Source organism: Phaenicophaeus curvirostris, chromosome Z (genome assembly GCF_032191515.1).
Source record: "Phaenicophaeus curvirostris isolate KB17595 chromosome Z, BPBGC_Pcur_1.0, whole genome shotgun sequence".
Lineage (NCBI taxonomy): Eukaryota > Metazoa > Chordata > Aves > Cuculiformes > Cuculidae > Phaenicophaeus > Phaenicophaeus curvirostris.
The window spans coordinates 11,348,355-11,361,914 of NC_091431.1; the positions used below are offsets into that span (position 1 = coordinate 11,348,355).

Below are 13,560 nucleotides of genomic sequence, written 5' to 3' on the forward strand. Positions count from 1 at the left end.
AGTGTTTGGAAACTCTATCATCATTTGTACTTATTAAGTGTATTTACTTGCCAATAACTGCAATGTTGATTTTAGTGAGATGTTGAGGTTGTGGAAATACCTCTTATTTGAAGCCATTAGCAGGAGGGAGGGCAGTGCTGCTACGTGAGCAATAAACACACTGTTGAGAGCTTCCTTTTACCTTTCTCACCTTTGCTGAGTGCCGCGGTAGCACCTGCATGCTGGTAATAACGATAAAAAATTATCTCTATCTCAAGTGAGACAGTGTCATCAAAAACGTGCGCAGAGAGACGTTTCTTCTTTCTGACGTGCAGATCAGTCAGTAATAGCTTTTCTTCTCCCATGATCACTGAAATTGATGAGCAAAAGAAACCACATTTGTGTAATTAATCAGTAATTCCGTGTAGAAACTGATTGTGCTTTCCCCTGGGTTTGGGATTGGATATCCTCTGCATGGTTTCTTGGTTGCCAGAGAGAGTTGCAGCCGGTTACAGCTGTGCAACATTCACATCCTAACTATTAGAAGTATTCCCTGACTAGTTACAAGTGTAATGATGTAGAGCCTCACCTGTCTTGCAGTGTCCTGCCTGTCATTACAGGCATTGCTCTTATTTTTTTTCATAAGAAGGAATTATGCAGGTTATTGATTGTGGTACGTGTTACTGTTGGGCACTGGTTTGCATTCTCAATCCACTGGATTAAAAACATCAAAGGTAGTAAAATCAGGCAATGATTTTGCAAGTAGCAGTGCCTGTTCTAGTATATAAAACTGTTCTAGATTTACTTGTGCAACTAATATAATTGTAATATAATGTAAGAATTATGTTCATTCTTCCTTTTAAATATACTACTCTGACTTTGCAAAGCTGCAGCACTTTAAACAATGTGTTCTTTTCTTATTGCCACTGTATTTAAGGGCTGTGCTTTGACTCATTGTCGCTTGTGCTTTTCATCTCATGAATCTTTACCTCAGTCAGCTCGCAGCTTGCAGCACCTGCCAGTACAGAGGTCGATGATTTGGTACCATTCTTGCACACCTTTTACATGCATATTCAGAGGGTGAATATGCATGCACCCTGCATGCAAACAGGGTGTCTTGAAGGGTGTGTTCAAAAGAAGACATTTTTTTGTTGTTAATCTGAAGGGCTGTATATTTCAGTGACTCAAGATCTGTAAAAGAAACATGAAATAATGAGTTGGTACTGAAGTACGATTTTGCAGGAGACAAACAGCTTGTGCACGTTAACGGTGCTGACACATAATTGTTGCGTTTCACACCCTGACACAATGATAAAATTGCTGGGTTTACTCTTTCCCAGGATATACAAGTGCACAGTCCTGCCAGCAAGATTAGCATTTGTTTTATTACTATTTTCAATAAATTAACTAAGAAGGGTGGCTACTTAATGCTGCACGCAACAGCTGCTGGCAGGTGAACTGGCTGCTCTTCAGTGCGGAAAAGGAAGTTTCAGGTTATGGCAACAGAGATTGCAGGTAGTCAACAGAAGAAAAACGTGTTTTAGTGTTGTTCTGAATCAAGACTTTAGCTGCTAAACGTCCTGAAAACTGCATGCTCTCTAGCCTCACGCTGTAGAGTCTGTTTACGTGCTCCTGACTCCGTGCCTTTGGTTAGCAGCTCACAGTGCCGTGATGACTTCCCTGCAGGGAATTTAGTGCTGAGCTTGCATCACAGGGCACATAGAAATAGTGGATGTTGTGGTTTTTATGTTGTTGAGTCCCAAGTTACATGAGAGTTTTTTTCACAATGTAAAAGTTAAGGATCAGGGCATCTGCGTTGGTCATCCACATTTCCATGAGATCCTGGAGCAGTTTTTAGGGTTGCCTGTTACAAAAGAGGCCACATCTTGTTTGTGCCATCCAAAATTGGCAGGAGACTGCTCGTGGATGTAAATTTAAGCAGAGAGTATATTCTTTATGATTTAATGCAAGTTTAGAATTGTTTTACAAAGATACAGAACTGTTCTCTCTCTGCATGTGTACCTGGTAAAGTTCCTTCCCAGCCAGTAAGATCACCCTAATTAAAGCACGCAAGCAGATGCTAATTACTGGTCAGAGCTCTTTGCTTTTGCAGTGGTAGCATCCCGCCAAGTGGAGGGCTTGTTGAATTGCAGGATTCGATAACAAAGCGGTCATTTTGTTTTGCTAGTTAGCTTTTTTCCTGCTGAGAGATATTGCCCAGCTGTCTGTTAGTGCTCATGAGAAATGGCAGTTCATGTAAAAAGGCCTGGCACATGGATTTCTTACCTTCATCACCTTCAAAAAAAAGAGTTCCCCAAACCTGCATTTCTGCGTGTGCAGTAGTGAGCTCCTAAAAAGTGTGGCTTTCTGCATTGACTCATTTTCTTCGTGACTCTTGAGGACTGGCTTCTTTATTTTGTTTTCATGAAAGCTCGGAGAGCAGTCACTGATGTCTTTCTTCCTCTGGCCACCAGAGGAGATTGATCTAACAGTGTGAGTTGATGTTGTGGTGTCTCCTGAGTCTATGGAGACTTGTTTGTAAGCGTAAAGGGTGTTTTTTTCAATTACCTCTATTAAGGATCACTACAGGATGGCAATACTTGAAAACAACTTGTTTACTTTCATAATCTGTGAAACTGGTCCAATATAGGATCCCCTTTTAACTTTATCTGCTCTGCAATACTAAGAATCAGTCCAGCTTGCTGAATGTCCCTCAGGAAGGGTGGGTGTAGCTTTTTGGGTGTAACCTGTGGGGCATGGGGTGTTACGTGGACGTCAGCTGTACTTGTAGTGCATCTTTTGTAGAAAAACAAACCCAAGGGTGATTCCCGAGTTGTGTAGGTCAAATCCCCAAACTCAGAGCAGTAGGGTGTTGCTTCAATATGTGCTCCAGAGAGCCTTCCAAATAACTTTGAGCTGACATAATGATGCAAATGTTGCAGCTGAGCTGATGGAAGGACTCCCTGGCTCCACAAGGATGGATGACCTGCACGTGTCCCCCTGCCCTCCTCTCTCATCCACATCAGTATTATTTACAGCAATGTGTCTCACCTATACAAACCTTAATTTCCTTCAGCACAAATAAAGTGCTGGAGACTGCTCCAAGGACAGCTTCCTCCTTCCTACTGTGGTGAAAACTGCTGTCTGCAAAATGTTATCTAACCAAGGGTTTACTTTAGGAAATGTTTATTCTGTCTACCACATGCACAAGCTAGTATGGTACTGTCTACTGACAGCAACCGGCTGACGGCTTCCACTGGCTGGAGTGATAGGACTTACTCTCTAACAGATTTACCCTTTCTTCTGTGACACAGGGTTCTGTGTCTCAAGTCTCTGGATCCTGTGGACCTCAGTGGTCCATAAGCATTTCTCAGAAGTCTTAAAATTAAGGACAGTGTTTGCAGTTAAGGCACTGGGTCATATTCTTCCAGGTTTGGCAGGTTTCCTTCTTCATGCAACAAAAAATAATACTTCTTGGGGACATTTAAAGTATTGTTTCCTACCGATGTTGTTGTCCTGCTGTTGTTTTGCAGTGGTATCTGAATTAAACAAAACCTATCTTAGCATAGACGCATTTTATTGACTTCCCTGGAGTAGAACGTGTTAAATAGCATTAAATCAGGTACCTTCAGTTCAGTGCTGTTTAAAACTGTTCGCATGTAGAGCTAGTCATTCCCAACGTAAAAATTTAAAAGGACTAGCAGTCTCTGAAGAGTTGACTGTAACCCACATGCTAAACTGTCTGTCTTCTCCACTTGAATGTCTACAGCATTTAGCCATAATACTAGAGAGATTTTGCGAAGTTGGATTCCAATGACAACTATATGGTAGTAGGGTCAAATAATGGAAATTTATGCCTTTTATTTTAAGGTTGCCCTGAAGGCCGTGTAACCAAAGGTTTCCCTTATAGAAGAAAATACTATGTGTGTTTAACAAACATTTGTTTATGTTATTCTTAAAATATTTTGACATTTTTAGGGATACCATAAAATCTTCTTCATGTTTTTTCACTCTAAAATTAGAAATGTTAAAGCTCCATCACAGGTTAACATGACTTAGTGTGTTTTAATTTTCTGCAGCTAAGTATATTTCAAATTAATTAGTGATAAGTAAAGCAAAGACTCACAAAAGTTTCTGAACATTGCATGAGAAAACATTTTAAGATGTTTCATGAAGACCTCTAGGTCTCAATTAAAAATACAGTTTTCCATCCCAGAAGTTTACATTCCAGAGAGGCATTGCATTGAGGCAACACTATAAGAAGGGGTTATTTTTCTGTAATAAAATTTCACAGATCTCCACATGCCTTGACAGCACAAATCATCTCTTAAGTAAAAGGTATACAAAGTAGTTGTTTGTGGGTTATGCTTTGTTTCTGCAGTAAGGCTAGAAGAATTTGGAGAGGGTTTCAATCGAAAATCTCTTTAAACACATCTTCTAGAGGATAATACTTGTATAGGGAAGAGTGCTGTGCTGGGACTTATGTAGTTACAGGGTGGTTGTCTGCTCCTAGGTTTCACAACAAAGGAGTTTACGTGAAAGTCGGACTGCAGAAGATAAGTCATACCAGAAACCTTCACAAAGACATAAAGCTTCAAGTGGACCAGCATGAAGTGGAGTTACCAAGTATAGAGGGACTCATTTTTATTAATATACCCAGGTAAAAATGAGAGGAAGCATCCTATGTGGATGCATGTTTGGCTGTATGTGTGGAAATCCTGCTTGGCATTTGAGCATCAAATATTACTTGGTTAGATGTCTTAATGTCATTTTGGTATTTTTTTCCTCATCTTTTGAAACTCAGCATCTCGCTCCACTTAAAGATGTTCTTGTTTTGCCAGCGCAAATCCCTACATATTTGCTGCTTATTCTATGTCCTAACAGTAATTTGGAATGATTTCCTTACCAAATGTTTTCAGACTTCTTTTGAAGCAGTTTTGTAGGAAAACAACACTTTTTAGGCATGATTGAAGGCTTGTGGCTTCTGTCCACTACAGTTTTCCCCGTGCCCCAAACTGATTGAATGACCCACGAGATTCCTCCATGACTTGCAGTCAAAAATGTTCTACTTGCACTCACTTTCTGGCATGCTGGAGACCTGGTGCCTCAGCAGTTCCCACCAGGTGGGATTCCACTGTCAAACACTGTCTAAGTCCTACAGCCAGCTACTCACTATTTATGGAGTCACTGAGTCTAGCTGAGTAGCTGTGGAAAGCCTGCAGTTCAGGTACCTTTTGGAGGGTTGTGGGGCTGCCCTGCCACCTGCAGGGAGCTGGAGTACTGCTGTGGAAGAAGGGAGGGCAAATCTGCAGGAAATCTGGCTTCTTTAGATGTGCTTTTGGTAGAGGCAGGTTTTTTGTTTGCACAAACCCAGCAGGTAGGTAGTGCTGCCATGCCTTTTTTTATTTTAAGTACAGTGTTATATTAAACTACCTGTGTCTGTTTCCATTTTAGTCAGAAAATGTTTCAGCTTTTTATTCAAATATATGTATTTCTCTGTACACGCATATGTTTACATGCACACACACTAGCACACATTGCACATGGAAACTCTGGAGAAAAATCACAGTACTGAGCAGTCAATGCACTAAAACAGTGAGCGAACGATTTGAATAAGGAGGGTCAGTACTGCACAAAAAGCCACACAGTGTTAAATTATCAGAAGCATTTCAGAGTTTTGAAGCGCAGGAAAATTAGCTTAGCAACAAGTGAGTTTGGCCAGGTACAAGAATCAAAACTTGATATGTGTTTTAGCTTTCTCTTCAGTAGCTCCCATGAATATTGTCAAGCCCAGTAAGGTCTAGGTTAAATTCTTATGTATTGGAAGTTAAGGATGAGTGTAGCTGTAACCTGTATTTCCCAGAAAACTAGAACTCTTGGGAGTTACTTTCTTCTTACCTACTCTTTTTTCTTTCAAATGGAAATTCCTTACTTCAGTCTTTCACTCCAGATCTGGGCAGAAGCATTCCAAAATTTGGGGAATGCATTTCCTGCTTTTAGATTCTGGGAAAGCCGTGTTGTCCCATGCAGCTGGTAGGGAGCAGAGTATCTAGCATGTGGAGTTTGCAGACCAGTCACCCTTGCTGGGTACTGGGCAGGGTGTTCTGTGGGAGACAGCAGATCCACAGGCGGTCACTGTGCTGTGCTCTTCATGCAGCTGGGGGTCTGGAGCCGATCTCTGGGGGTCTGAGAGCGATAACCGCTTTGAGAAACCACGTATTGATGATGGCCTGCTGGAAGTTGTTGGTGTGACTGGCGTTGTTCACATGGTAAGTTGGCATCCCAATAAGAACAGAAGAAACACACTTTTATTCGTGCTAGTTTATTTTTGTAACAAATGGTGTATAGCAAGTGTGTAGTCCTAAAAAGTGTGCATCTCTGTTAAGGTTATACTATCGCTTATTCAGATACTTCTGCATTGCGCAGAAATAATTATAGACCACAAACAGAAGTCACAGGCATCTCGGCTGTCTGTCAATAAATCGTTTCGATGCTGGGAACAGCTGCAGCAAGCATGTCTGTTCATGGAGTGCAATGCCCTCTCATTGCCTATTTATTCGCCTGCCCTAAAGATCCTTATTTAGGTGCCAGGTTATGACAGTTGAAGTGGAAACTGAAGAAACCTGTGGTTGTATAAGAAGTAATAGGTTTGTGAAGAACTTGTTAAAACTGCATGGGAAAATGCTTCATTACTTAAGTAGGCTTTGAATCAAAGCCGGAAACATACATGTGCACGTATGTATGAAATGCAAATACATACATATGTGTATTAAGGAATACGCTAGCTTTCTCATAACAAGTATTGTGGTATCAAAACCAAATGGCTCATGGGATGAAGACTTTTATTTAACAAACCCATGGGTTTAACAAACCCATGCTCTGGTTTTGTGATCTCCAGTTAAGATTTTTACCCCTGTGTGTGCTGTCTGTACACGTTCTCCAAGAAAATTTGTACTAGCAAAGCTCACTGTGTTTCATTTTTTACAGTTAACACCCAAACATTTGTTGTAGTTGAGTTAATGTATGTGTAGCTGAGTGTGTATGTATATAAGGAAATGGAGTTGAGTTCAGCAAAACTCTCTCCCTGTTTGATAAAACATTGCTGCCTCCTCCTGGCTTAAATACAGCTAGCATTTGTGCCCCTTGTTATTAGAGTGGTTGATATCCTTGCTTTTACTTCCTAACAGGGTCAAGTCCAAGGTGGTTTTCGATCGGGGATCCGCATAGCCCAAGGATCGTATTTCCGTGTAACGCTCCTAAAGCCAATTGCAGTTCAAGTTGATGGAGAGCCCTGGATTCAGGCACCCGGACAGATTATTATCTCTGCTGCAGGACCAAAGGTATTTGCTCTAGGTTTGTCTTAGCAAGGTGACTTTATTTCTCCACTAGTTGTTATCATATTGACTGGCTTGTCTGTTGTGTTCTGAAGCTTAACTTTAAAGGAGCAAGTCAGCACAGTGTAGTGACTATTGGATAAATACAGAGCAGTTTCTACAGAAGATGGTTTGAGGGCCCTCACCACTGGCTCAGATGAGACTTGTGTTTAAAAAAATAGTCCCTGAGCTTAAGGCTAGTGGCTTAATTTTTTCTTCTGTATTGAGATCTCCAGGCAGTATTGTCTGCTCTTAGACAGATCGCAGTGATGGGTGCTATGGTGGTACCGTAGTAGGAATCAGTTTGCTGGCGGTGCTGGAGGTGAGAATGTCTGTCAGAGTGCAGCAGAGGAGAAAACTGAATAATAAGGAGGAGGGTCCAAGAAAAAGAGATTTTTGGAGTAATTGAGGACTGGTTTTCCTTGATATATCAGTGTCCACGTAGAAGGAAAAGAGCGTCAGCTACCTAAGTTTAAATTCTCTGTTGGTTTAAAATTGTGAAATAAACATTATGTAGTAGTTGACTCTGGTTCACACCAGTCTACACATTTGTCTGCTCTCCTAAGGATGCATTTTTAACTCAGAGAAATTTTTTGCTGCAGGCAGTCTCAGAGAACAAGTAGCCCCTGTAGGAGGGCTGCCAGAGCAATGGTCTTTGGCAGAGGAAAAATAGGTGACAAAGAGCGTCATACCTCAAATGTTTTGTAATATGTTAAACTTTGTTGTTTTCCTGAGAGGAAGGAAAAAGGGGGAAAAAGAGAAAGAGAACAAACCTAACTTGCTCCAGTGAGAAATATTTCTTTCTGTCAGTTTAGTGACTAATAGCATTATCTGTATGTATGTGTACAAATATATATGCACACACACACATGTCCTTATACATCTATATACATAGACGTACGTGCATAAATATGTTTATGTAAAAGAAACAGTTATTCCTATAATTTTGTAAGGATAGGTGCATCAGGCAGTTGTATATTTAAATGTTTTTCTATTGCAGTACCAACATTTGACTTGTTCATTAGTTAGCTGCCTTAGATCTGCCCATAGGTAACTACAAATATTTTAATACTCACTTTCTTTGAAAACTTTCCATTTTAGGTCCATATGTTGAAAAAATCCAAGCAGAAACAGAAAAAAACTGGAAGCCTGAGAGAAACAAGAGTGGATAGCATGTCAGTCTCTGAAGGAGGACGCTAAGTGCTCAGAAGCGATGCAGCACACCCACTGTAGATACCAAGATGGTTCACTAAAACCGAGTGTAGAGGAGGGTTGCTTATGAGTGTGCCTTTCATTACATTTCGATAGTACTGGCTTGTACTTCGTCTTTCACAGTGCCTCATTGTTACAAGTAACTATTATGTACCACTCGTCTCATCTGAAGTGTTTACTTTGAGTTTCTTTTCCATAAGCCATTTCCCTTTTTTTCATGTATATAGAAATTGAGGCCAAACAGAGATTCCAGGATGCTGAGATTTCTGCATCTGCCTTTCCAAAGACTCTTCACCTCCTCCCATCTTCTTCTTAAAATCATTCCATACCATAATTTTGTTGCATCGTTCCTTAAATGAACATGTGTTCCCTTAAATTATTGCTCATGGTAGCCTCCCAACCTAAAAATGGCAAAGACATGAGCTGCTGAGAACTCCTTGGATCAGTACAAATAGCGTAGCTGAAACAGTACTATCGTAAAGAGAAAAATGCAAAACACAGGAGGCATGATTTCTATAAAAGGAGCCCTGTGCGTTAGGAGGAAAGAAAGTACTAGAAAAGTCTCATCAAAATGTTTAAGACAGTTTACTTCAACAGTATTTGGACAGTGTGAATGAAGAGGTGACAGCTTGTAGAGCAAGTTATCCACTGCAGCTTAGTTTCTCTTATACTATTCACCCAAAGCCTGTTTTTAAAAGGCATTTGAATGTAAAAGGCATTCATAATGTAAAAAAAGGGACAAGAATACTGGCGCCAGTATTACATTATACTAATTATTTTCTGTCATTGAAACCATTATCTTTGACACCAAACTTTGCTTCTTATCTTTACTTGTGCTGTTTCATTGTCATTAATTTCCCACAGTTGGACTGTTATTTAACAGCAAGCTCAAAGACTAAAAGAATCATCACTGATGAGGATGAAGAAAGTACCATTAGTGTTAGGTAAATTAGCGCAGTCATAATTTAGAGCTGAACTGAAGTACAGCGTGGCTTTGTTGAGAAGCCTTACGAGGTACTTGAAGCCTGTAGTGTGTGTGTAACATGGTGTGGGCATCAGATAACTGGAGATGCAGTAGCTGTCATGAAAACTCACTTACCTGCTCAGCCTTCTCAAGTTCTTGGTGGGTGCTGTTACCCTGTGTTACAGGGACACAGTGACTGTCTTTTCTCACTCAGATGAGTGTGTGTTCTTCTGAGGCTGTTGCTCTGTGAGACCAAGATCACTTCTCAGTGCTTACCCATCTGCTGAAGATGTGGTGATCCAGTATTTCTTACATAGCTTCCTGCTAGAGCCTGGCACTAGAGCAGATGTGCTGGTGCTGTCATGCACTGCATAGATATGCTGTCTGTGGCCATAGTTGTGTTGGTCTTCACTCACATCTCTGCTGGTCTCACCTCACCGTGGTTCTCTGGTGACTGAACCTTTCACTGCAGGTCAGCATCCTACACCAAGGGCTCTCGGAGCCTGTTGTGGGGGGTGGCACGTGGTTTTGCCACTTGTGTGCATCTGCTGCCTAAAGCTGCTTAAGCTGTGTTAGCCACAGCCTGCTTAGCTAGCCACTGGGCTTATCCTGTCCACTATTGCATGATAGTAACAAATTCAGCTATGAGTGGCATTAATTCATTACTCAAGGGGCAGCTTTGGGAGCATTTCTGTTGCCGGCATGTCTAGGAAAACATCTCCAGCTGCTTCAGGGGACTTCGGTGTAACTTCAAAATACATAAAAGCCATTCTGTGGTGGAGCCAGTTATGTTCTGAGCCAGTTCTTGCTGGGTCTTGTTGATCAATGTGCACTTTAAGCATTGTGCCAGCTTCAGAAACATCTGATCATTACCAGTGCTTTCTACTTCCCAGTGAGATGAGAGTGTGAGTGTGGGTGTTGCAAGACAGTCACCTATAGCAACAGAGCAGTGCGGCTGAAGCTAGAGACAAAACAGCCACGCAAAAATGGCAGCATCTCCTTCTGTTCTTAGTGTTCTTGTAGGGAAACGTTTGGAGAACCTACTCCTGTCTTCAATGAAGCCTGTTTTTAATTGTTTAAGTTGTTAATTTAGTTTAGGGACCACCTAAGGTAGTTAAGGTACCACCACGTGGACTACAACTAATCTTTCTATTGAACATGCAAACTAGACTCATGCTGTGAAGGAGACAGTGTGGGTAACACAGAGCTATTAAAGTCCTCCTCTCCTGATCATTAAACACAGGGTTGTCTCTGCTTCAGAACTGGGGCATGAAGGATCAGCTGAAGCTTTTCTGGCATTCTGCTACCAGCATGACAGGTAGGAAGAGTAGAGTGGCGTGTTTCAGAATATGCCCTCTCAACACAAAGCTCACAAATTAGAAAGGAAATATGAAATAAATTGATTCTTGTAACTGTCTGGAAACCCAGAGAGACTGCTTTATGTCCTCAAGGCTGTAGAAAGAGGTTATGTTCTTCTTTCCTGTTGCTGACTCAGTACTGGAGATGAAAACTTGTTACAGAAAACATGCATAAGCTTTAAACTTGCTGGTACTGACCATCTTCTACAGCCCAAGTAAATAAACCTGTTTTATTGTTTTTCCAGACGTATATCATCCTGAGGTGTGCAACCTGAAGTGTGCAGTCAATGCATTCATCAATGATCTGGATGAAGGCATTGAGCGCACCCTTAGCAAGTTTGCAGATGACACTAAGCTGGGTGGAAGTGTTGATCTGCTGGAGGGTAGGGAGGCTCCAAAGGCATTTGAACAGGCTGGACCGCTGGGCAGAGTCCAATGGCATGAGGTTTAACAAGGCCAGGTGCCGGGTCCTGCTTCTGGGGCACAACAACCCTGTGCAGCTACAGACTAGGAGAAGTCTGTCTAGAAAGCTGCCTGGAGGAGAAGGACCTGGGGGTGTTGGTTGACAGCGACTGAACACGAGCCAGCAGTGTGCCCAGGTGGCCAAGAAGGCCCCTGCTGGAGGGGATCCTGGTGGACAGGAAGGTTTTGAATTTTCTTTTCTTCTTCCCTTTTTCTCTGTTGCCAGAAACTGACTCTCACATATTGCTGAAGCACATGAGTGCTACACTGGAATGAAAATGTATCTTAAGGAAACACACTTGGCATTTAAGGACTCTTTGCATCATAAAATGATTCTTAGCGTGTTTTGACGACAAAACAGATTCCTGGGCAGCTGTGATAGGAAGGTTGTAGGGAGAAACTCGCTATTCAACCCCTCTATTAAGATGTTCCAGTTTCAGGTACTGCAAAGGCCAGTATATTAAGAGTAACTGTTTCCTTTGGGCATTTTTATCACACTAGTATCCAAGAAGGTCTTGTATTTTCTTCATATAAAACTTCCTTGAAGAGAGGCGATAACTGTAGTGAATACAAAACAATTTGACTTAATGAGCAAAGCAATGCAGTGTAATTTACAGGATAGTGGGCAGATTCTTAGGACTGACTCTTCAAGTAAGGTTGTGTGAGAACCTCGTGGTCACATGGACGAGTGCTGTAAATAATTCAGTAACTGAAGTGTTGGAGAGGAGGCTCAATTCTGTCAAGACAGGTGTTAATCAACATCAGGAACACAGGACCAGGAACTACAATCTAGAGAAAGGGAGGAAATGCAGGTGTATTGCTGTCCTGAGCACACTCCTTCATCCTCATTTCACTACCCCACCTGTAAACCATGGCAGGCACAGGTAGCATCTCTCCTGCTGAGATACGCACTCCTGACCTTTTACTAGTCTCCTACTAGGCTTTGTCAGCATGGAGTGGGGAGAGGAGGGTCCAGAAAATCATGATACATTTCAGATACGCCACCGTAGCAGATGAGAGGTGGTGGTCAGTTGGTTAAAGTCTGTTTTAATGGGTAAGCACATCACCTCTGTCATGAGATATGAGAATTGAAATTAAAAGGCTCATGTCTAGAGATACAGATGCTACTTCAGGAAATGTGTTGGTTTTCTGCCATGGCTTTTATACTTGATTTGTACAGTTTAAATTGCTTTTGTTGCATAGTTTCCGTTATAGTTGTTTTTAAATGTAACTGGTATTTTGCTGAAAACTTTGTTTGTTTCTGTGTATATATGTGTGTGTGCAGACCTGTGTATGCATACATATGCAGACACCCTCTGAAAGTAGGCTGTATTGTATTTCCTTTCTTGGAGTCTACCTGTACAGCTTTTGCTGTGTTAACAACATTCTAGTAGCAGTCCCTTTTGAATCTTTCTCTTACCAGTTTGGACAGGAGTCAGAGGTTGCTTTCTTACTGATCCCAGTGAGGTTCTCAGCATGTATTTCTAATGGACACATGCTTTTCAACAAGACACAATGGCAATATAGTGAAAGCACAGCTGTGTTTTGATTACAGTTTCTGCATGTGTACAGTTTGAGCTCCTCTTGCTCTTTCTAGATTTTAATCAAGTCTTCGTATGTCTAAAAATAACGGCAATGGCTTTCTTTAGCATTTTAAAAAGTAGAAGCAGCTGTAGCACAGTCCACTGCGAGCCTTAAATAAGAAGCAAAGCTAAATGAACTGTAATAGACAGTTGTTCGTTAATCTCCACAGTTACCCTCTGCTAAGTATTATACTGATTGCATTTCTTTAAAGAGCAAATAATGTATTTGTTTTGAACACCAGCTGTTTGGGATTGCTGAGCATGTATGCGTGCACGCTATATAGATGTGTCATTATGAAATGAAGCCTCATTTTGTGGGACGAGGAGGTAAGAGGAGCTGTTGTGACACTGAAAAAGGACTTAGGTTGAAGACACAACAGATGTAGCAGCATAGGTGTTCTGTAATGTACTGATCGCGCGAGTGGGTATGCCATGTGCGGCATAGGCGCCAGTCCATGCTTCGGCACTGAAACTGGGGGACAGGGAGGTTGGAGTTGTGCACTCCAGATGCCTAATATTCTTTCAGTCTGCACCTCATACCTCTTCCTTAACAATGTCCGTAGTAACTGTGCATTTTCCTTTTCGCTAGGCTGCCTTCCTGCCTTCACAACGAAACTGGTAACAAAGGT

The 13,560-nt window shown here is 41.5% G+C and overlaps 1 protein-coding gene across 1 annotated transcript in view; it reads left to right on the forward strand.

The window, feature by feature from the left end:
• Positions 1–10,565, forward strand: part of DGKQ (diacylglycerol kinase theta) — an 89,376-nt gene extending 78,811 nt beyond the window's left edge. The window contains exons 20-23 of the mRNA XM_069880383.1: positions 4,493–4,639; positions 6,137–6,248; positions 7,167–7,319; positions 8,454–10,565. Of these exons, the coding sequence (XP_069736484.1) occupies positions 4,493–4,639; positions 6,137–6,248; positions 7,167–7,319; positions 8,454–8,552 (511 nt within the window). The 3' untranslated portion in view covers positions 8,553–10,565. The remainder of the gene's footprint in view (positions 1–4,492; positions 4,640–6,136; positions 6,249–7,166; positions 7,320–8,453) is intronic.
• The last annotated feature ends 2,995 nt before the right edge of the window (positions 10,566–13,560 follow it).